This window comes from Terrapene carolina, unplaced genomic scaffold (genome assembly GCF_002925995.2).
Source record: "Terrapene carolina triunguis isolate 2854851 unplaced genomic scaffold, T_m_triunguis-2.0 Scaffold194, whole genome shotgun sequence".
NCBI lineage: Eukaryota > Metazoa > Chordata > Testudines > Emydidae > Terrapene > Terrapene triunguis.
Genome location: NW_020664545.1, coordinates 11,341,079 through 11,362,772, shown reverse-complemented (window position 1 = coordinate 11,362,772; position 21,694 = coordinate 11,341,079). Strand labels below are relative to the sequence as shown.

The following is a 21,694-nucleotide window of genomic DNA, read 5'->3' as shown; positions in this document are numbered from 1 at the left end:
AGCAGCGTTCTGCCCTTCGAAAAGCCAGCCGTGGCTGGGCTCAGCTGCTGCGCTGATCTCAGCTCAGACGAGAGTCTCTCTCGCTCTGAGCCCTGAATGCAAAGGGACTAGAAAAGGGGCGCCATGAATATGGTACATTTCAAGTCAAGTCATCAAAGCCCTTGCTATTCCTGTGCGCTACTGGTTTAGAGTTACTATTCATAAATAAATATTGATAGTACATTGAGCGAGTATAGAAACAGATGGGGTGGGGGGGTCTGTAAAAGAGAGAGAGGGGGAAGAGAAAGTGAACTGGGGGATTATTTTTTTTTTTAAAAAACACCCCAATTTCCGTGAAAACCAGTTTTAAAAAGCCCTATTTTCACCTATTGCTTTGATCTTGCTAAGTCGGTCCCCAGCTATAGGGATCAGTCTGCAGGGACCCCTGTGCTACCACCACCCAGCTCCCGTCGGCAACCCTTGAGCCTTGCTTCTGATCAACACAATGGAGATGCTCTGGCAGCTGAAGGGGTGACCCTGGAGGGAGCCAACTCCTGCCATCCTGCAGTCACCCAGAGGATGCAACGAGGAGCGCTTGCTGGATGCCACAACCTAGCCAGCCAGAGTGTAAGTCAGCCCCTATCACACCACCTGTCCCTCCCCAACAAGTTAATAAGTAAGTTCCTCCTGTCCTTGACAGCTGTAAGTTGCTCTATGGCTTCACAGCCTTCCTCACAGTCCTGTCCACCTTCCTGCTGTATCACTGAAACTGACTGCAGCAGCAGGTGGTGATGGCAGCCTAGCTCTGCATGGAGCATAAGACACTTCTGGCTTCTTCACCTGTTGCCACCCAGGATCTACAGAGCCCTGCACTTGTTCAGAAGGATCTGGGCACAGCAAGAGAGAGTCTGGTGAAAGTCATCACCATCCCTCCTCCTCCTCTTCTGCCCACTGTGGCTGTTTCTATTCACTGCGTTTCAGGGGCATGCCATACTCCCTTGCAGTGGCTTCTTGCTACGATCCCGTCTGGGCGACCCAATTCTCTCCCCACCAGCCTGGCTGCAACTCACATGCCAGCTACCAAACGTTTCCTGTTTCACACCCTTCTTACCCAACTTTTCTGTCTGTTTCCCACTGTCCAGCCACTGGGGGCAGCGGTTTGCTTCAGAAGACAGAGGCAGATGCTGTGCCACCCTTCAAATCTAAATCAGAAATAAAAGAGAGTTGTCTACCTTTAGCTTCATAGAAAAGATCATTTCAGATGTATCCAACGTGCCTCTGAACGCTTCTCCTAGAGAATAAAGAGCCTCTTTCTGGCTGAACTACTCAAAGCAGCCTTGCCATGCCTACAAGGCAACTACCGCATCACAGAGCATCTCTCTGGTGGAATCAAGAGGATCTCAGAGCCACTACCCGGCCACGTGACCATTGCCAGCTGAGAGCCTGTACCCTGTAGCTGTGCCAGCAGCAGTCTCTACGTTCCATAGATACCAGCAAGTGCATAGGGGCTCTGGAAGATGGCATGCTGCTGGGTACAGGTGAGCAGTGTTACGCTGAGTATTTATTGCACTGCTTCAAAGAGGCAGAGGAGGAACAGGAGAGAGAACGAGCACAAGTCATCGTTTCACTTTAGCATCTTCTTTGATTTTCCAGATCATCAGCTCCATGCAAGCGCTGGCGTCCTCGCTGGAGTCATGACCTTCCACTGGGAATGAGAGACACAAGTGCCACAGTTAGCCACAGCGGGACAGAAGGGACAGGCGTCCTAGGCCCGGCTCCTGGGCACAGATTCTAGAGTACATTAGGGGTCCAGGTTCTATTAGAAGGTGGGGGGATTAACTCAGAGACACTTAATTGGGAGCTAGTGGCCTCAAAAGCCCCTGCAGTTACATCATGAGCATTGCTCTAGTTGCACTGGGGGGGGGAGGAGGGGGAAGAGAGATTCCATGGTTCAAACAGAGAAACAAAGTTGTCGAGTGACAGCTGTTCTACGCTGAGCGTAGCCCATCCTTGGAGCACCTCGTTTCAGAGGGAGGCCTCAGGACGGTCTCCTGGGGGAGTCCAGAGCAAAACGCAGCAGAGACAGTTACACTCTTCAAGGGAAACTCTGAGCTGACAGATGCCAGCGGGAATTTCACCCCCCCGAGAGCAGGGCAGAAGTACCGGGGGGGGGTTATGTGGCTCACGCAGCTGAATTCCTCTGACATCTCAGCACCACCATCCGCTCGCTAGACCCCTCCGCACAAGGAGAAGGCAACTGCTGACACTTGCCTTACAGAAACTGGATGTGGGGCTGGCAGACGCCGCAGAGGAGGAGCGCGCCCTGGAGCCTGCACCCGCCCCATCAGAATGGCCTGACTTTGGCACCAGAACAAGGCTCAGATTGAGGCATTCTGAGCCTGACAAAAGCGGAGGGGTGGAAAGGGTGGTTTAGGACCTGATCTCACCCCTGGCTCCTCAATTCTCCCCTGCCTGAAGGATCAAGAGAAAGCTCTGAAAAACGTCCTACTGCTCCGCCCTGCAAGGTTATTTATGTAGTGCTGAAAACATACAGAGTGCTTAACAACAGCCAGGCCTGAGAGCAAGATCCCTGCTCAAAGGAATTTACAGTCTAGAGGCCCCGATGATGGCTCCCGTGCAGTTAGACAGACACGTGAACATGACTCACTAGCAGGTTTGCTACGTGGGCTTTCAGGAGAGGCGCTGCTGTGCTTTAGTCAGTAGGCTGGTCTCAGCGTGAATGGGGACATGACTTGCAGCTTCGAGACAGGGGAACGAAGAGAAAGATGGCTCAGGAGACGTGGGATCGAGTCCCAGCCCTGCTATAGACTGCCACTAACCTTGGGCAGGTCACTTACTCTCTGTGCCTCGTTTCCCATCTGCAATGCAGGGACAATAACCTTTCCTTCCTCCCACCCTTTGTATCGTCTTGTAAGAGTGAAAGGTGTTTGGGGCAAGGACTGTATGACTAGGAGTTTGCACTGCACCTAGCACAGTGAGGCCCCAATCTCAGCTTGGTGGGGCACACGTGGTGGTAAGGGCAGAAGGGGAGAGAGGAGTGGAGGACCTCGCAGTGTAGGTGGAATTAGATGGGAAAGCAGTGTTCCCGTTTCCCCCGTCTCTGAAGTCTCACCATTGTCCTGGATGATGCGCTTGAGGTAGTCGGCCATCAGCGTCCGGAGTGCTCGTTTGTAAGGCAAACCCAGCCGGTGGGGAAAGACAACTGCAGTATCCACCACTGTGTTATGGATAAGCTGGGGGGGGGGGGGGGGGAGAAAAACAGGGTGGTTTGTTTTCCCTCCTCGGAGCAGTTAGTGCATTAACTGAGATTAACCACACACCCCAGGTAAGACCTCGATCGCCCTCAGGTACCACCTCCACAACACTCCCACCAAACCAGTTCCACAGGCGGCTCTGCCTGAGCTGAACCAAAGTGTCCTGAACAGCACCTTCTGCCAGCCCGGCCAAGGCACTACCTCCTCTCCACGGGCAAAGCGGCTTCTATCCTAGTCTCAACTCAGCCATTAAAACTCCGAGCAACAGGGCAGCTCGTCCATTTAGCCTGGTGCCAGAGACGCGCCCATGCTTCTGGAGGAGGCTTTTCACAGCTTGTTACACAGTCAGAGCAGCTCCTGGAGAGGGGTCCTTTGAAACAGAATGAGCTGTGCTTTGGACCATCCTTGGATTTAACCCATTACCCACCACACCTTTGCACAAGCAGACTCTTGCCGCTTTTAGAGACAGGTCCATTGGTTTCTAAGCTGGGGCTGGGGCTGGGGCTTTGGAAGGGAATCACTTATGAGAGTTTCAAATTAGCTTGAATGGTTCTGTTCCTGCTCTATCTGCAGGTGGATTTAAAGAGGGCTGGATAATCTGATCGCATGTGTTGTTTGTAGGTAATGTAGGATGAGACAGGGTGAGCAGATCCCATGGGCAGAGCACAAGCAAATCACTGCAGAGGCCGGGAAGGAATTTCCTGCCACTCACGTACATAACAGGGGCAGAGAGTTCACTTGCCTCTAGTATCAAGCATTGGCCAAAGCTGGAGTCAGGCTAATGGCTAGATCAGGGGTCGGCCACCTGTCAGAAGTGCTGGGCCGAGTCTTCATTTATTCACTCTGATTTAAGGTTTCGCGTGCCAGTCATACATTTTAACGTTTTTAGAAGGTCTCTTTCTATAAGTTTATAATATAGAACTAAACTATTGTTGTATGTAAAGTAAATAAGGTTTTTAAAACGTTTAAGAAGCTTCATTTAAAATTAAATTAAAATGCAGCGCCCCCCGGACCGGCGGCCAGGACCCAGGCAGTGTGACTGCCACTGAAAATCAGCTCGCGTGCCGCGTTCGGCACACGTGCCATAGGTTGCCTACCCCTGGGCTAGATAGTGGGGTGAGTGCTTCAATCCAGCATGACAGAGCCCATGTGCTTTTAGAACATAAAAACATAAGAAAGGCCGTACCGGGTCAGACCAAAGGTCCATCTAGCCCAGTATCCTGTCTACCGACAGTGGCCAATGCCAGGTGCCCCAGAGGGAGTGAACCTAACAGGCAATGATCAAGTGATCTCTCTCCTGCCATCCATCTCCACCCTCTGACAGACAGAGGCTAGGGACACCATTCCTTACCCGTCCTGGCTAATAGCCATTAATGGATTTAACCACCATGAATTTATCCAGTTCTCTTTTAAACTCTGTTATAGTCCTTTTTAGCCTTCACAACCTCCTCAGGTTGTGAAACAGCATGTGCTTAAATTTGTTGGAGAGCTAACACGTTCATTCTCTGTGCTGGCCAGAGGAGTGTTTAACAGGGGCTATGAAGAAGCCAGGGTGAGAGAGAGGTTAAGTATCATACGGACAGTATAGCCCTGAGACTGAGGTTAATTTGTCCGTCTGGCCAGCGAGGGCGACTCCTGGAGGGCTCTCTTCTTTAGGTTTCTGATTCACGATGCAGGATGAAGTGAACAGGCCTTTGACTCTCCAGCCGCCCGTCTGCCCCTTATTTTGTCTAGGCCCTTGCTAATGTTGCGTGACAACTTGCAACTTCCTCGTTAATCGTTTCATAGCTGAGCTATGGAAATGCTTTAGAACAGCTGCAGTTTAATGGAAACAACCTGCCGCGCTCTTTGAAGTGTAAAACTGCCAAACATTATGGATAATCTCCTCTCTGGCACAGTCAAGTCTGGCATCAGCCCAAGCAGAATAATTACTTATGTAGATCAGGGAGACTGAGGAAAGGGGATAATACAGGTTTAAATATAAAACTGAAATGCTATTGCTATGTGAAGCTTGCTGTGGCCATGATTGGGATGTCTTCTTTACTGCCAGAGCCTTTAGCGATGATGACTTTGCATAGCACTGCCTGTAAAGCTTTGCTGTATTGCTTTTGGGTTTGTTCTCTTGGCAGTTTCTGTGATGCTAAGAGAAAATAATGACTTTAAGAGGCCAACACAGTCATCTTGTGCTGATGAGACCGTAAATGATTTTTTTATTGTGATTACTGATACTTTGAGATCCTGGGAAGGAGGGTGGTATAGAAAGGCAAAGAGCTTACAGGCATGAATGCAGTAAACTTCCCAACACCCCCGTGAGTTAGTAACTATTACCCCTTTATCAAATAGGGCTACATGGATAAAGGATGGTCTTGTGATTTGTGGGCTTGAACCAAGTGCCAATCTGCCAGACTTCCCCTGACCTTGGGGGAGTCACTTCGTCTCTCTGTGTTTCCGTTTCTGTACAGTGGGGCAATGGCCCTGCCCTGCCACACAGGGGAGTGGTGAGGATGAAAGACTGAGGAGCTCAGATCATAGAATCACAGAATCTCAGGGTTGGAAGGGACCTCAGGAAGTCATCTAGTCCCACCCCCTGCTCAAAGCAGGACCAATCCCCAACTAAAGCATCCCAGACAGAGCTTTGTCAAGCCTGACCTTAAAAACCTCTAAGGAAGGAGATTCCATCACCTCCCTAAGTAACCCATTCCAGATGCTATGGTGATGAAGGCCAGAGAAGCACCTTAGGGCTTGTCTATACTCAAAATGCTACAGCAGCACTGCTGCGCCGATACTGTCTATCCGTCGGCATAGGCAACCCACCTCCCTGAGAGGCAGCAGCTCGGTTGACAGGAGAATTCTTCCATCGACCTAGCCCTGTCTACACTGGGGGTAGGGAAGTTTAACTAGACTACTCAGGGTGCGGATTTTTCACACCCCTGAGCGACATAGTTAAGCCAACTTAATTTGCTAGCATAGACCTGGCCCCAGATAGACAGAACGGTTAAAATGATTTGATCAGGGTTACACAGTAAGACAGTGGCAAACCTGGAGCTAGAATCCAGGAGTTCTAGTAGCCAGTCCTCTCCCTCCCGCCCAAAATGCTTACAAAATTAAATAATTTATGTGAATGCAGTCTTGGTTTCAGGAGACAGTTTGACAGGCCAGCCCTCCTCTGGGGTGGTTCCATGACAAGCCTCCAGGGGTAAAAGAGGGGTTTCTCTTTCCACGGCTCATCCAATCCCTGACCGCACTGCTGAGCGCATCAACAAGGGAACAATCTGGGCCACTGGGGATGGTGTTTCTCCTTTCTAATGATGCCTGTCAGCTTAGAGCTCACTCAGGGGCTTAATGGCATACAACCAATCCCCTCCAGCCTCTAACCACTACACCACACTCCACAGCTGCCTCATGGATAGAACAACAGTCTCACAAAGCAACCTCATTCAGTCAGACAGAGCTAGAAGGTATCCTTTGGTACAGATCACTAGTGACTTAAACACTGCTTGTGCCCCTGCTCAACCGATCTGGCAGCCTCCAATGGCTCAGACAAGGCTCTACTGTGATCTTCTTGCTTTCATGAAGGCAAACTCTTTCTGTAATGGTGAAACGGTAAACACAGATTAAAGGAAGGGAAGGAGGGGACAGGGTTTGTTACCTTTAGTGCAAATAAATCACTTTCCAAGCTGTGTCCTATCAAGATCGTGTCTGCGCTGAACATGTTTAATAGAACAGCTTGGACGTCTCGCAGGGTGATGCTTGCGTTCTCCAGGTCCTCCTCCGTCACACCTGAAAACCTGCAGTGCGACAGCAACAGAGGGACTTCTCCTTAGTGGGGCTGAACCTTCCCAGCCCTAGCAACACCCACACATTTGAGGCAATGAAAACTTCCCATTCTCAAAGTTCTCAAGAAGCTTCCAGCCAAGTGATTCAGACCATTGAGACTTGGCGCACGACATGGTGACAGAGGCACCTGCCCCCATTACCGAAACGGCTCTTGTTTAAGACTGCAGTTCTGATGCAGAGGTCCTGGTCTTTGTGGTAATTGTGATTCACGTCTGAGACGCTTGCAGTGGCAGCTCCTTTGCCCTCAGGGCCTTGCGACTTGGCCCACGTGATCACTGGGCCACTCGGGTTTGGTGCATCCGCCCTCCCCCCCCGCCCATAGAAGGAGATGGGCAGGCGGATGCACCAAACTTGAGTAACGTTGTGACCTCATGGGCCAGGTGCAGCCCCACAGGACAGGAGCTGCTGCGGCAGGGTGAGCTCACTCTCCACACCCTTGCAGGACCCCTGTTCCTCCGCTTTCCAAGACACATGCATAGCAAGTAAGTGGCTGGGCTTGAGGGGAAGTCTTCATGCCCTCCGTATGAGAGGACAAGCAGCCACGAATGAGCTTTGCCATTTCAAATTCTAATCATAAGCCACACGCTGCAGAGGCAGCGAACTCAGCTGCTGGGGAGGAATGGCTGGAGGGGACTTGAGAAATGCCTTGTCATCACTTCTCGAGCCAGCTACAGATGGTGCTGACAGGCTAAGGGAGAGAAGCCATGCCGAGAGATCATTGTTGGGCTGCTGAAGTCATTTATTATTCAAAACTCTCCCCAGAAAGCCGAGTCAACAGCCTTTTTAATGGCTCTGGCCATACTCCATCCAGGGGAGGGGTTGCTCTTACCTGGTGTTGTAGTCCACCACTTTGTTGTCAGGTTTGACAAAGGTGTCATAGACCACTTTCAGGTCAGAGTTGATCACGGTTACTCTCGTCAGCTCCAGTCCTTGCTTGGTGTAACACTGTCAACCCCAAACAAGCAAAGAGAGCTGGTCTTAGCATGGTGTTTGCAGTCCAGGTCTTGGTATTTATGTGCCACCCCATTCATGTTAGCACTAGCGTCTCCTGAATTACGACAGTTCTGCGGCTGCATGGCTGGCTGGCATACATTGGCTAACACGGCTATTTTTCAAAAGAAATTTATCATCTTAAGTATGAACAGCAGCTGATCAATTAAAAATACATCTCCCACTAACCCCCAGAATGTTCTGTGACATCATACAGCCAGATAATCACACGGTCTGCCAAAGGAAAAAAAGAAGAGTCTTATTTGATGCTAAATATGGCAGGTGAAGGAGAAGTACCTAGGAGTTGTATATGTACACCATAGCATGGCCTAGAGACAGGCAGGTCTACAGTACGTGATCTCTGGAGCACAGCATCAGGGGAGAATCAGTTATTCATACAGCAAGGTAACCTTCTGGTATAAATATTAATAAGAGTTCCACAAAGAGGATATCTACAATTTATAATCCACTTTTTAAAATAACTTGATACGCAGTGATCCTGAACAGGCTTGCTCTTAATAAACCGTATCAAAAGGATGCTTAAAAGCACTGGATTAGATCATCCTGATCGGTTACATCCTGAGCCCTGGTTCCTCTTGCAAGTGGATTAGAATGTACTGTTCCCACTGCTGATGGATAAGACTCCCACTCAGAGAGTAACTGTTGAACAACATGCAGCATCCCAAGTGCGGCTTTTATTCTTCTGGGAGACTGACAAGCGGAAACAGATCTCTACAGGAGAGCGCTGCAGAGAGCTGCCCTGTTCCACCCCAAGCTTCCCACCGGCCCTATTTCATGTGTATGTTCCCCTTCCAGTTAGGATTTCTGCTCCCGGATACCCACCATTTCACAGTCTAAAGCATAGATCCCTGGATAGCCATTGGTAGTAGGCAGCTTCTCAAAAGTTTTCACAAAACCCTCCAGGTTGTCCTTCCGGCCATCTTGGACATGTTGCTTTAAAAAAGAAATCCACACACACTTGTAAGACAAAAGCAAGTTCCTGAAATCCCATCAGAAGCCAGACACAAAACTCAGAACTAACTTTCCAACAGATCAAATCTCAGATTCAAATTTCTTTACATTTCCAACAATTACAAATGAAGAATAGGATTGGCTGGCAAAAGGTTCCAATCGAGCAGGTACCCTGTAGAAAGGCAGCAATTACACAACAGCCAGCGATTATACAATTGTACAGGAAAATGTTTCATAAAGCAACAAGCGACCAGCTTGGCTTAACAGTGAAATCCCTGCTGATCTTAAACACAAAAAAGAAGCTTACAAGAAGTAGAAGATTGGACAAATGACCAGGGAGGAGTATACAAATATTGCTCAGGCATACAGGAGTGAAATCAGGAAGGTCAAATCACACTTGGAGTTGCAGCTAGCAAGAGATGTTAAGTGTAACAAGAAGGGTTTCTTCAGGTATGTTAGCAACAAGAAGGTGGTCAAGGAAAGTGTGGGCCCCTTACTGAATGAGGGAGGCAACCTAGTGACAGAGAATGTGGAAAAAGCTAATGTACTCAATGCCCTTTTTTTTTTTTGGCCTTTGTCTTCACGAACAAGGTCAGCTCCCAGACTACTCCACTGGGCAGCACAGTATGGGGAGGAGGTGACCAGCCCTCTGTGGAGAAAGAAGAGGTTCAAGACTATTTAGAAAAGCTGGACGAGCACAAGTCGATGGGGCCGGATGCACTGCATCCGAGGGTGCTGGGGGAGTTGGCTGATGTGATTGCAGAGCCATTGGCCATTATCTTTGAAAACTCATGGCGATCAGGGGAGGTCCCAGATGACTGGAAAAAGGCTAATGTAGTGCCCATCTTTAAAAAAGGGAAGGAGGATCCGGGGAACTACAGGACCGTCAGCCTCACTTCAGTCCCTGGAAAAATCATGGAGCAGGTCCTCAAGGAATCCATTTTGAAGCACTTAGAGGAGAGGAAAGTGATCAGGAACAGTCAGCATGGATTCACCAAGGGCAAGTCATGCCTGACTAACCTAATTGCCTTCTATGATGAGATAACTGGCTCTGTGGATGAGGGGAAACCAGTGGACATGTTATTCCTTGACTTCAGCAAAGCTTTTGATACGGTCTCCCACAGTATTCTTGCCAGCAAGTTAAAAAAGTATGGACTGGATGAATGGACTATAAGGTGGATAGAAAGCTGGCTAGATCGTCGGGCTCAACAGGTAGTGATCAATGGCTCGATGTCTAGTTGGCAGCCGGTATCAAGCGGAGTGCCTCAAGGGTCGGTCCTGAGGCCGGTTTTGTTCAATACCTTCATTAATGATCTGGAAGATGGCATGGATTGCACCCTCAGCAAGTGTGCAGATGATACTAAACTGGGAGGAGTGGCAGTTATGCTGGAGGGTAGGGATAGGATACAGAGGGACCTAGACAAATTAGAGGATTGTGCCAAAAGAAATCTGATGAGGTTCAACAAGGACAAGTGCAGAGTCCTGCACTTAGGACGGAAGAATCCCATGCACTGTTACAGACTAGGGACCAAGTGGCTAGGAAGCAGAACAGAACCTAGGGGTTACAGTGGACAAGAAGCTGGATATGAGTCAACGGTGTGTCCTTGTTGCCAAGAAGGCTAACGGCATTTTGGGCTGTATAAGTAGGGGCATTGCCAGCAGAATGAGGGACGTGATCATTCCCCTCTATTCAGCACTGGTGAGGCCTCATCTGGAGTACTGTGTCCAGTTTTGGGCCCCACGCTACAAGAAGGATGTGGAAAAATTGGAAAGAATCCAGCGGAGGGCAACAAAAATGATTAGGGGGCTGGAGCACATGACTTATGAGGAGAGGCTGAGGGAACTGGGATTGTTTAGTCTGCAGAAGAGAAGAATGAGGGGGGATTTGATAGTTGCTTTCAACTACCTGAAGGGGGGTTCCAAAGAGGATGAGCTCGGCTGTTCTCAGTGGTGGCAGATGACAGAACAAGGAGCAATGGTCTCAAGTTGCAGTGGGGGAGGTTTAGGTTGGATATTAGGAAAAACTTTTTCACTAGGAGGGTGGTGAAGCACTGGAATGGGTTACCTAGGGAGGTGGTGGAATCTCCTTCCTTAGAGGTTTTTAAGGTCAGGCTTGACAAAGCCCTGGCTGGGATGATTTAGTTGGGGATTGGTCCTGCTTTGAGCAGGGGGTTGGACTAGATGACTTCCTGAGGTCCCTTCCAACCCGGATATTCTATGATTCTATGAACAATTAGTGCTGTTATACTACAGCAAATACACAAAGCTGAAGGCATGGGGGCAGCAACAGCCTGGAAAAATGCAGGTATTCTGCAGTCTCACGCCACATGGTGATCCACTGCGTCTGATAACTTTACCACTGAGCAGAGAAAGAACTGACAGGAAGCGGATTGCAAACCTGGTCATGTACAACCAGAATCTCACATCCACATGGATCTAGAAGTTCAAGCATCACATCCGTTGCTCACGTTTGAGAGACAAGTTACCTATTCGGGAACAGGTATTAAATGAGGAGGAAACTCTAATAAATAACATTTGCTCTTTCTACTTGAAGAAAAAAAATGTATGCAGGGAAATTCCATAGTGAGCGTCTCATACTGAACCACTCCAGCTTCAGGCTCATTAGATCATCCCTAGAATCCCTTCGATGGCATCATATCCCTATCTTGTATGGCTACCTAGTCTCGATCTTCTCGATTTAAAGCTATGCATAACATATAAAGAGCCAATGAGAGGAGCATTCCAGGTATAAGGGAGTACAAGAAAATCAAGATAGTGTGCTCAGTCAGTGCAAATAAGTTACCTTACTCCAAAACCAGGCCATGCAGACAAACGCACAGAAACACTGACCACATGAAAAGCAAAGAGCTACTGCCTTCCGTTTATCTTCTGGGCCTTATGAGCAAATTTCCAAAGTGTTAAATTATTGTCCCATTATAAAGCAATAACCTTATTCTGAACTAAAGCTCTAAGATCAAGGAGTTTTAGCCCAGAATACAGTTATTACTGAGTTAGCAGGAAACACCCTCCCTCAAATTATATTGACATGAACATAAGAACAGCCAGGGTCAGACCAAAGATCCATCTAGCCCAGTATCCTGTCTTCCAACAGTGGCAAATGCCAGGTGCCCCAGAGGGAATGAACGGAACAGGAAATCACCAAGTGATCCATCCCCTGTCGCCCATTCCCAGCTTCTAGCAAACAGAGGCTAGGGACACTATCCCTGCCCATCCTGGCTAATAGTCATTGATGGACCTATCCTCCAGGAACTTATCTAGTTCTTTTTTGAACCCTGTTATAGTCTTGGCCTTCACAACATCCTCTGGCAAGGAGTTCCACAGGTTGACTGTGCGTTGTGTGAAAAAATACTTACTTTTGTTTGAACCTGCTGCCTGTTAATTTCATTTGGTGACCCCTAGTTCTTGTGTTATGAGAAGGAGTAAATAACACTTCCTTATTTACTTTCTCCACACCAGTCATGATTTTATAAACCTCTATCATATCCCCCCTTAGTCGTCTCTTTTCCAAGATGAAAAGTCCCAGCCTTATTAATCTCTCCTCATACGGAAGCTGTTCCATACCCCTAATCATTTTTGTTGCCCTTTTCTGAACCTTTTCCAATTCCAATATATCTTTTTTGAGATGGGGCGACCACATCTGCACGCAGTATTCAAGATGTGGGGGTACCATGGATTTATATAGAGGCAATATGATATTTTCTGTCTTGTTATCTATCCCTTTCTTAATGATTCTCAACATTCTGTTCGCTTTTTTGACTGTCGCTGCACATTGAGAGGATGTTTTCAGAGAACTACCCACAATGACTCCAAGATCTCTTTCCTGAGTGGTAACAGCTAATTTAGACCCCATCATTTTATACGAATAGTTGGGATTATCGTTTCCAATGTGCATTACTTTGCATTTATCAACATTGAATTTCATCTGCCATTTTGTTGCCCAGTCACCCAGTTTTGTGAGATCCTTTTGTAGCTCTTCATAGTCTGCCTGGGACTTAACTATCTTGAGTAGTTTTGTATCATCTGCAAGCAAATTTTGCCACCTCACTTTTTAACCCTTTTTCCGTATTTATGAATATGTTGAATAGGACTGGTCCAAGTACAGACCCCTGAGGGACACCATTATTTACCTCTCTCCATTCTGAAAACTGATCATTTATTCCTATCCTTTGTTTCCTATCTTTTAACCAGTTACCAATCCATGAGAAGACCTTCCCTCTTATCCCATGACAGCTTACTTTGCTTAAGAGCCTTTGGTGAAGAACCTCATCAAAGGCTTTCTGAAAATCTAAGTACACTATATCCACTGGATCCCCCTTGTCCACATGCTTGTTGACCCCCCTCAAAGAATTGGTAAGGCATGATTTCCCTTTACAAAAACCATGTTGACTCTTCCCCAACAATTTATGTTCATCTACGTGTCTGACAATTTTGTTCTTTACTATAGTTTCAACCAGTTTGCCCGGTACGGAAGTCAGGCTTACCGGCCTGTAATTGCCGAAATCACCTCTGGAGCCCTTTAAAAAAATTGGCGTCACATTAGCTATCCTTCAGTCATTTGGAACAGAAGCTGATTTAAATGATAGGTTAACAAACTACAGTTAGTAGTTCTGCAATTTCACATCTGAGTTCCTTCAGAACTCTTGGGTGAATACCATCTGGTCCTGGTGACTTATTACTGTTTAGTTTATCAATTTGTTCCAAAACCACCTCTAATGACACCTCAATCTGGGACAGTTCCTCTAATTTGTCACCTAAAAAGAATGGCCCAGGTTTGGGAATCTCCCTCACATACTCAGCCGTGAAGACCGATGCAAAGAATTCATTTAGTTTCTCTGCAATGGCCTTATCGTCCTTGAGTGCTCCTTTAGCATCTCGATCGTCCAGAGGCCCCACTGGTTGTTTAGCAGTCCTGCCTGCTTCTGATGTACTTACAAAAATGTTTGCTACTGCTTTTTGAGTCTTTGGCTAACTGTTCTTCAAATTCTTTTTTGGCCTTCCTAATTATATTTTTACACTTCATTTGCCAGAGTCTATGCTCCTTTCTATTTTCCTCACTAGGATTTAACTTCCACTTTTTAAAGGATGCCTTTTGGTCTCTCACTGCTTCTTTTACTTTGTTGTTTAGCCACAATGGCACTTTTTTGGTTCTCTTACAATGTTTTTTAATTTGGGGGATACATTTAAGTTGAGCCTCTATTATGATGTCTTTAAAAAGTTTCCATGCAGCTTGCAGGGATTTCACTTTTGGCGCTGCACCTTTTAATGTCTATTTAACTAACTTCCTCATTTTTGTGTAGTCCCCCTTTCTGAAATTAAATACTACAGTGTCGGGCTGCTGTGGAGTTTTCCCCCGGCACAGAGATGCCAACTTTAATTATATTATGTTCACTATTACCAAGTCGTCGAGCTATATTCACCCCTTGGACCAGACCCTGTGCTGCACTTAGGACTAAATCAAGAATTGCCTCTCCTCGTGTGGGTTCCAGGACTAGCTGCTCCAAGACCAGTCATTTAAGGTGTCAAGAAACTTTATCTCTGCATCCTGTCCTGAGGTGACATGTATCCAGTCAATATGGGGAGTTTTTATTTTTATAGCCTCTCTAATCTCCCTGAGGATTTCACAGTCACTATCACCATCCTGGTCAGGTGGTCGGTAATATATCCCTACTGCTATATTCTTATTATTAGAGTATGGAATTATTATCCATAGGGATTCTATGGTACAGTTTGGCTTCATTTAAGATTTTTACTTCATTTGATTCTATGCTTTCTTTCACACATAGTGCCACTCCCCCACTAGCACGACCTGTTCTGTTCTTCTGATATATTTTGTACCCTGGTATTACTGTGTCCCACTGATTATCCTCATTCCACCAAGTTTCTGTGATGCCTATTATATCAATATCCTCATTTAATACGAGGCACTCTAGTTCACCTATATTATCTAGACTTCTAGCATTTGTATATAAGCACTTTAAAAACTTGTCACTTTTTAGCTGTCTGCCATTACATGATGTAATTGAATGGGCCTCTTTTTTATTTGACTGTTTCTCATCAGATCCTACCCATTTTATCATTTTCCATCCTCTCCTCCTTACTAGGACATAGAGAATCTCCATTAATATATCCTCCCCTAAAGGATGCCTCTGTCTGAACCATGTGCTCCTCCTGTCGGCTTTCCTCCAGCCCTTAGTTTAAAAGCTGCTCTACGACCTTTTTAATTTTAAGTGCCAGCAATCTGGTTCCATTTTGGTTTAGGTGGAGCCCATCCTTCCTGTATAGGCTCTCCCTTTCCCAAAAGTTTCCCCAGTTCCCTAATAAATCTAAACCTCTCCTCCCTACTCCATTGTCTCATCCACGCATTGAGACCCTGCAGTTCTGCCTGTCTAAGTGACCCTGTGCGTGGAACTGGAAGCATTTCAGAAAATGCTACCATGGAGGTCCTGGACTTCAAACTCTTATGTAGCAGCCTAAATTTGGCCTCCAGGACCTCTCTCCTATCCTTCCCTATGTCATTGGTACGTACAAGTACCATGACCACCGGCTCCTCCCCAGCACTGCACATAAAGTATAGCTAGAAGTCTTGAGAGATCCGCAACCTTTGCACCAGGCAGGCACGTCACCATGAGGCTCTCCTGGTCATTGCAAACCCAGCTATTTATGATTGAATCCCCCCACAACTATTACCTGTCTCTTCCTAATAACTGGAGTTCCCTGCCCCGGAGAGGTACCCTCAGTGCGAGAGGATACCACGACATCATCTGGAAGGATGATCCCAACTATGGGATCGTTTCCCTCTGCTCCAGTTAGATGGTCTCCTTTCCTTTTATCCTCTTCAACAGCACAGAGGCTGTCAGACCAGGGGTGGGACTGTTCTTCTGCATCCTGGAAAGTCTCATCTATGTTCTTCCCATTCTCAGTTGGCTTCTGTAATTTACTAAGCTCTGCCTGGCTACCACCCTCAACTCTCCAGCTACATGCCCACAACCAACACGGCTGCCTCAATACCTCATCTCCTCCATACACCAACGCACCTCACTTGTCTCCGGCTCCTCCTTGTCCCATAAGGAAATAAATTACATCTGGCACTAGGTTTGGTGACTGGGTACGGAGAGTTAGAAGTCAAGGTGGCTGCATAGATGAAGAGATCCAAAGGCAGTAGGCTAATCAAAGCAGATGTTTAAAAGGTACCCAATAAAGGCAGAGAGAGTTGCATATTTGCATAAACAAGTGATTACTGCAAATCAGACATGCCCACAGTGCAGGAAACTGCATGAATGGGAATGAACTATGCTGTGCATCAGTGACTGTACAGCAGCCCCGCGTTGCCAAAATTTCTCCTCAGTATCTGTTTCTTCAAAGCCAACACTATTCCTGTGTACAATAGCTCAACCATTTCCATGCAGTCAATGGCCAGACCTGCCAGCACTGCATCTGTGCACACATATCAGGTTTCTTTTGCTAAGAAATGGGAGGATGCAGATACTTACCAAGACTGGTCATTGGGTATCAAGTGGGTTTTTCCTCCCTCAACTAGGGCTGCAATATGACTGGGGTCAGTAAAATAACCTAACAGATATGCTGGGACCACTGATAGCTAATGGCTGTCTGACTGTGTCACTTGGGAGTTTACTGCTCCATGCTCTCTTACCTCCAGTGTTTAGATGGCGAGGAGAACCAGCCCTCAACAGTTACTGTGAAGTACAGCAGTTCCAGATGCACATTTCTAGGAAAGCTAAAGTCATCTGTGCAGCTACAGTCTGCCATCTGCTGTTAGCTTTGCTAATTGCAATGCAGCTCAGGGCCTGTGCATCTCAAGTATGTTTGGCAGGAAAAGACGTAGACATTTCGCTAGGGCGAAGAACAGCCAAATATCCCATTCATAGTGCCTTGGCTACAGCTATTTGTTGTTTACAATGCCTGCCTTCAGGGCTGCTGAGATGAGCTCTCTTCCCTCTCCTTCCAAACACGCACATTCTACTTTCCCTATCACACGCCTGCTGGGGGATCACAGATACTGGCTCTGCCGTCAAGGGATGCTGTGAAAACTCACCCACTTTGATAGAAAACAGAAAAGAGATTATTGTTGTGTGGCAATAGTACAATAGCAACCAGGAGATGGCGGTTGCAGGAGGATGCCTCAACCCCAGAGAGCCCCGTAGCAAGCTTCATGGAATAAGAGGCTACTAGGGAGAGTGAATATTTCTTGAAAGGCTGTGAATTTTTATGGCTTAAGATGGCCTCAGACAGCAGTACAGAAGCCTTCAGGGAAGTCATGTTTCTATAACTTCTTGTCAAGGTCTTCTGACTTAGTTGGATGATTTAGTAGGGGTTGGTCCTGCTTTGAGCAGGGGGTTGGACTAGATGACCTGCTAAGGTCCGTTCCAACCCTGATATTCTGATTCTATGACTTCCCCCCATTGTATTTTTCCTTAGAACACTGTCAGATATAACCGATGATTAAAAAACATTGTCTCTTTTCTACTATGTGAGTAATAATAAATTAGAAAGAGCAAAAGCCTAGTAAATCTAGTCTCTGCCCTGAGGGCCAGGGCAGGATAATTCTGTACAGTACACACCCCTGAAGCCTTTTCTGTTTTACAAAACCTTGAGTTTGACAGCTGCCCTCGTACTTCCTGGCATCAAATATGGCTGCCTTTTGTTTGTTTGTCCTTTGCAAGCGCCAGAGTCAGGTTAACAGGATGTACAGACCTCTCCAGTCATTACTTCATCATTGCTGCTGGGCCAGCCAAGGGCCTCAAAAACAGGGCGGGAGAAAATGAGCTCTATTGCTACAGATTTTTAAAGACATGGGGCATATCAGACATTTTGAAGTTGACTAAATTTGGGGCCCAATAAAACTCCTTCTGTGTTCCCTCTTGCTTGTTCTACATCATGTTTCTTTGTCTGGAAAGAAAATATCTAGCAACAAGAAAGTACAGAGAAGCCAGTGAAGCAAATGATTGAGAAGCAGCTCAGCAGACCCAAGGGGAGGAGCTGATGGGACAGGGGTGCTCGCTTTAGACAGTCATTCATTCCCAAGACTGGTCCTATGCCAGGGCTAGGATTCCAGTTAAAAGTTGCACATAGAAAGAGAGGCACCTTTTACCAACTAAGCATTTGGGAGCAACACTCCGCTCCCTGGAGCAAGAGACCAGAGCTCGATTCCTGAGCTGGTTTCTTACCCACTTGGATTTCAGGTGCTAGAATCACTTACAGTTGCTGCGCCCCCAAGATCTGAGCAGCATTTATGGGTTCCAAAGGGACTCTCCCATCCAGTACTTTCCCAGAAGGGGGGGAGCATTGAGCACTGATATGGAGGAGGACAGAACAAGCCAGGGTAATGAAAGTGCCCTGTAGAGGGAAGAAAACCCCATACTCCCCACCCCCAAACCAAGAGTGGCTTTTATAGGCGTGTGAGGAAGGGAAGGCCAAGGGAAAATCTGTGAGAGACACTAGTTCTGTCTAGACTGCTTTGTGCCACGTAGCTGTTTCCAAGCATCAGTAATAGCAGTGATTGTACTTGTAGCTCGAGTGCACCAACCTTCTCGGCCTCCCTTTTACTATAGCTCTAACACCCCCTAAAGGCAGACCAGATCTTAACTCCTTGAGGGTGTCATGCATGATGGTTTGCCTGGAATCATTCAGTCAAATTCCAGGCAGAAACCCCTCTCTCGCCACATGATTTTTTTAAAGAACATTTCCAACCTTTTAATAACTGAATATGTTGAATATATAATCGCTTTTCCCAAAGAAACCAGTGAGTCTTTTGAAAGCGCACACAAGACAGTAAGCGACAGATCATCAGGGTCATGGAGAGGAAAAAAAGCACAACTTACTTTGGCCACCTGGCATCCTGGTGAACCCACAGCTCCTGAACAGCAGCTGTAGTGTGTTTCCCAGCCCCCCGGCACTGAAATGGCAAGAGACGAGAGTCAGACATCGGAGATAGCAAGGAACCCTGTTAACTCAAGGGTACATCTACACAGCAGCCAGGAGGTGTAACTCCCGATTTGGGGAGGCAGACACATGCTAGATCTGCTTGAGCTAGCGCCTAAAAAGAAAGGTGCGGCCACAGTGGCACGGGCGGCAGTTCGAGGTAGCCACCTGAGTACAATCCCACGCGACTCCCTGGGCGCGTGCTTGGATGTCTACCCCGTGGTGCTGCCGTGACCACGCTGCTGTTTTTAGGCACTAGCTGGAGCCGAACTAGAGTGTGCATGTCTACCTGAGCTGGGCATTAGGCCTCCCGGCTGCTGTGTAGACGCGACGCAATGCTTTCAGGATCACTCGCTAAAATTTCTAGAGCAGTTAAAGGAAAAGATTGAGGAGTGAAGTCCCCAAACCTAGAGGGTTCAAGTGTTCCCCTGCCAGCCAGTCCGAACCAAGCTCAGCAGCAGGGTGTCAGAGCGCCAGGTAGGCTTTGGAGCTCTGTTGTGGATCTGGTTAGCTTGCGAAACAGGCATGGATGACAAAGGCTCTGTGTGCAAAGGGATATTTTGAAAGCTACAGCAAAGATTCAAATTAGGAAGGCCTCTCTCTGGGAAAGAATTCAATTGAAAACACTGTGCTCTTTGGGGCAGTGACCACTACCCTGTATTGTTCACATAGCGCCTTATAAACAAAGGACGCCGACTGGGGCCTCAGGAAGCTACTGTAATAACAGTAAGACTGATTCAGTAGATACAAGTAATCCATCGGGGACCAGCATTATTTCTTAATAGATCTTATTTTCACCCATCGGTTCTCCTTCCAACAGTTACTCATTCTAGAGATATAACTATCTCGAGACCTGGCTAGTGCATCCTTCTGCTATACACTGCCCCCCACCTGCCTTCTAGAAAGGAAATTAGCTTAAAGGCAGAATCCCACGCACAATACTGAGCAGCTTGTTGATCCAGCGAGTCGGCTCTGCCCCCACCAGTACAGTACATGCCTTTGCACTGACTCCCAACAGATTAAAATCATTTTTAGAGTTGGCCTGACTCTATTTTGAAAGCCCTCAAGCCATTATCCTAAAAGTTTTTCCTAACGTCTTACCTAAATCTCCCTTGCTGCAATTTAAGCCCACTGGCGGCGGTGAAGGAAAACAATTTATCACCCTCCTCTTTATAACAACCTGTTACATACTTGAAGACTGTTATCAAGTTCCCCCACAAACTCAATTTTTTCAATCTTTCCTCGTAGATCATGATTTCTAGACCTTTAATCACTGTTCTTGCTCTCCTCTGGACTTTCTCCAATTTGTCCACATCTTTGCCAAAGTGTGGTGCCCAGAACTGGACCCAGTACTCCAGCTGAGGCCCTATCAGTGCTGAGTAGAGTGGAAGAATTATTTCTTTAAATTAAATCTTTGCTACGGCTGCAACATTACATTTCATGGATCACACCACCGCCTGCTAACATTGTGTTTTGCCAAGTCCACTCTTTTGTAATGTGTTGCGCCACCAAGTGGCAAAATTACATACTGACAATTTGCAGCTACAGTGCACAACTTTGGTGAAACCCACCGAAAACAAAAAAATGACAAAGCACAAAAACAAATTGGCTTCTGTAGTGATTCAAGTTTAATAACAGGTCAGATGTTAAATGGCAAAGTGCAGCTAATGTTTTGCTGACACCTTCATCAGAGACCTTACCTCGCTGCTTGCGTAGCCTTCCCCAGTGATGGAGACACTCCTCTTTGCGAATGCAGTTTCCAGATGCTGAGACCATGTATTCAGTACCACAGCGGCAGCAAACCCTGCATGAAGCTTTAAAACAAGGGGAGTTAGCTCACTGGAAAGTCTACATTTCAGCCAGTTTAAACAGGGCAATCAGTAAGTTAAACTTGTTCCTATTTCCAATGTCAAAAAGAAACAGGAGAGAGCTTTGCCTAGTGTTTAGAGCAGGGAAGACTGGGAATGAGGATGCTAGAATTCATATGCCCCATCAAAGGAGGTGACCTTGTGAAATTCAGTCTCTTAGAAACTACTATATATATGTGTGTGTGTGTGTGTGTGTGTGTGTGTGTGTGTGTGTGTACACACACACACACACACACCATGGCTAAGCCAACTTTGCAGCTGAAACGTTAACCAATTTTCCTGAATCTTGCTGGAATTCTCAACCTTAACGCTGCATTAATGTTTAGGTTTTGCATTTAATTTCCCTGATTTCACAAAAAAGAAAAAATGTAAACATGAAAAATGTCGCTTTAGTACCGTGGCCTGTGTTCAGATGGCCATAAGCATGGATGGGCACTCAAAACCAAAGCGCGTGCCGAACACTCAAGCCACTTTAGAAACTGCATAGCACAAAGATGGAGAAAGGTAGTAACAGCACATGTGACCATCATGATTCTGAAGTTCCTAAAACTTTATAAATATTGAACCAATTTTCTTCAAACTCAGCTTGCATTCTTCCCTTATTGCAAGCTGTAAAACAAGCCTTGTTTGAATCTTCTAAGTAACAGGCATTTGAAAGCACAAAGTCTCCAATTAGAATATACAGGGAAAAATTAGTATTTCTCCCACCCTGGTCTCATCAGTCAAAAGGGGGTCAAACTTATCAAAAAAAAGTAATCTTGGGCTGAGACTAAGTATTGTAAGTTTCAGCTCAAGAGGAATTTGAAAAAGTTA

General features: G+C 46.7%; 1 protein-coding gene across 1 annotated transcript in view; it reads right to left on the bottom strand.

The window, feature by feature from the left end:
* Positions 1-270: 270 nt before the first annotated feature.
* The window catches only part of REXO1 (RNA exonuclease 1 homolog), a 73,731-nt gene continuing 52,307 nt past the window's right edge, over positions 271-21,694 (bottom strand). The window contains exons 10-16 of the mRNA XM_026654924.2: positions 20,714-20,827; positions 18,914-18,987; positions 8,925-9,035; positions 7,921-8,036; positions 6,904-7,042; positions 3,113-3,233; positions 271-1,684 (exon numbers count right to left, since the gene is read on the bottom strand). Of these exons, the coding sequence (XP_026510709.1) occupies positions 1,596-1,684; positions 3,113-3,233; positions 6,904-7,042; positions 7,921-8,036; positions 8,925-9,035; positions 18,914-18,987; positions 20,714-20,827 (764 nt within the window). The 3' untranslated portion in view covers positions 271-1,595. The remainder of the gene's footprint in view (positions 1,685-3,112; positions 3,234-6,903; positions 7,043-7,920; positions 8,037-8,924; positions 9,036-18,913; positions 18,988-20,713; positions 20,828-21,694) is intronic.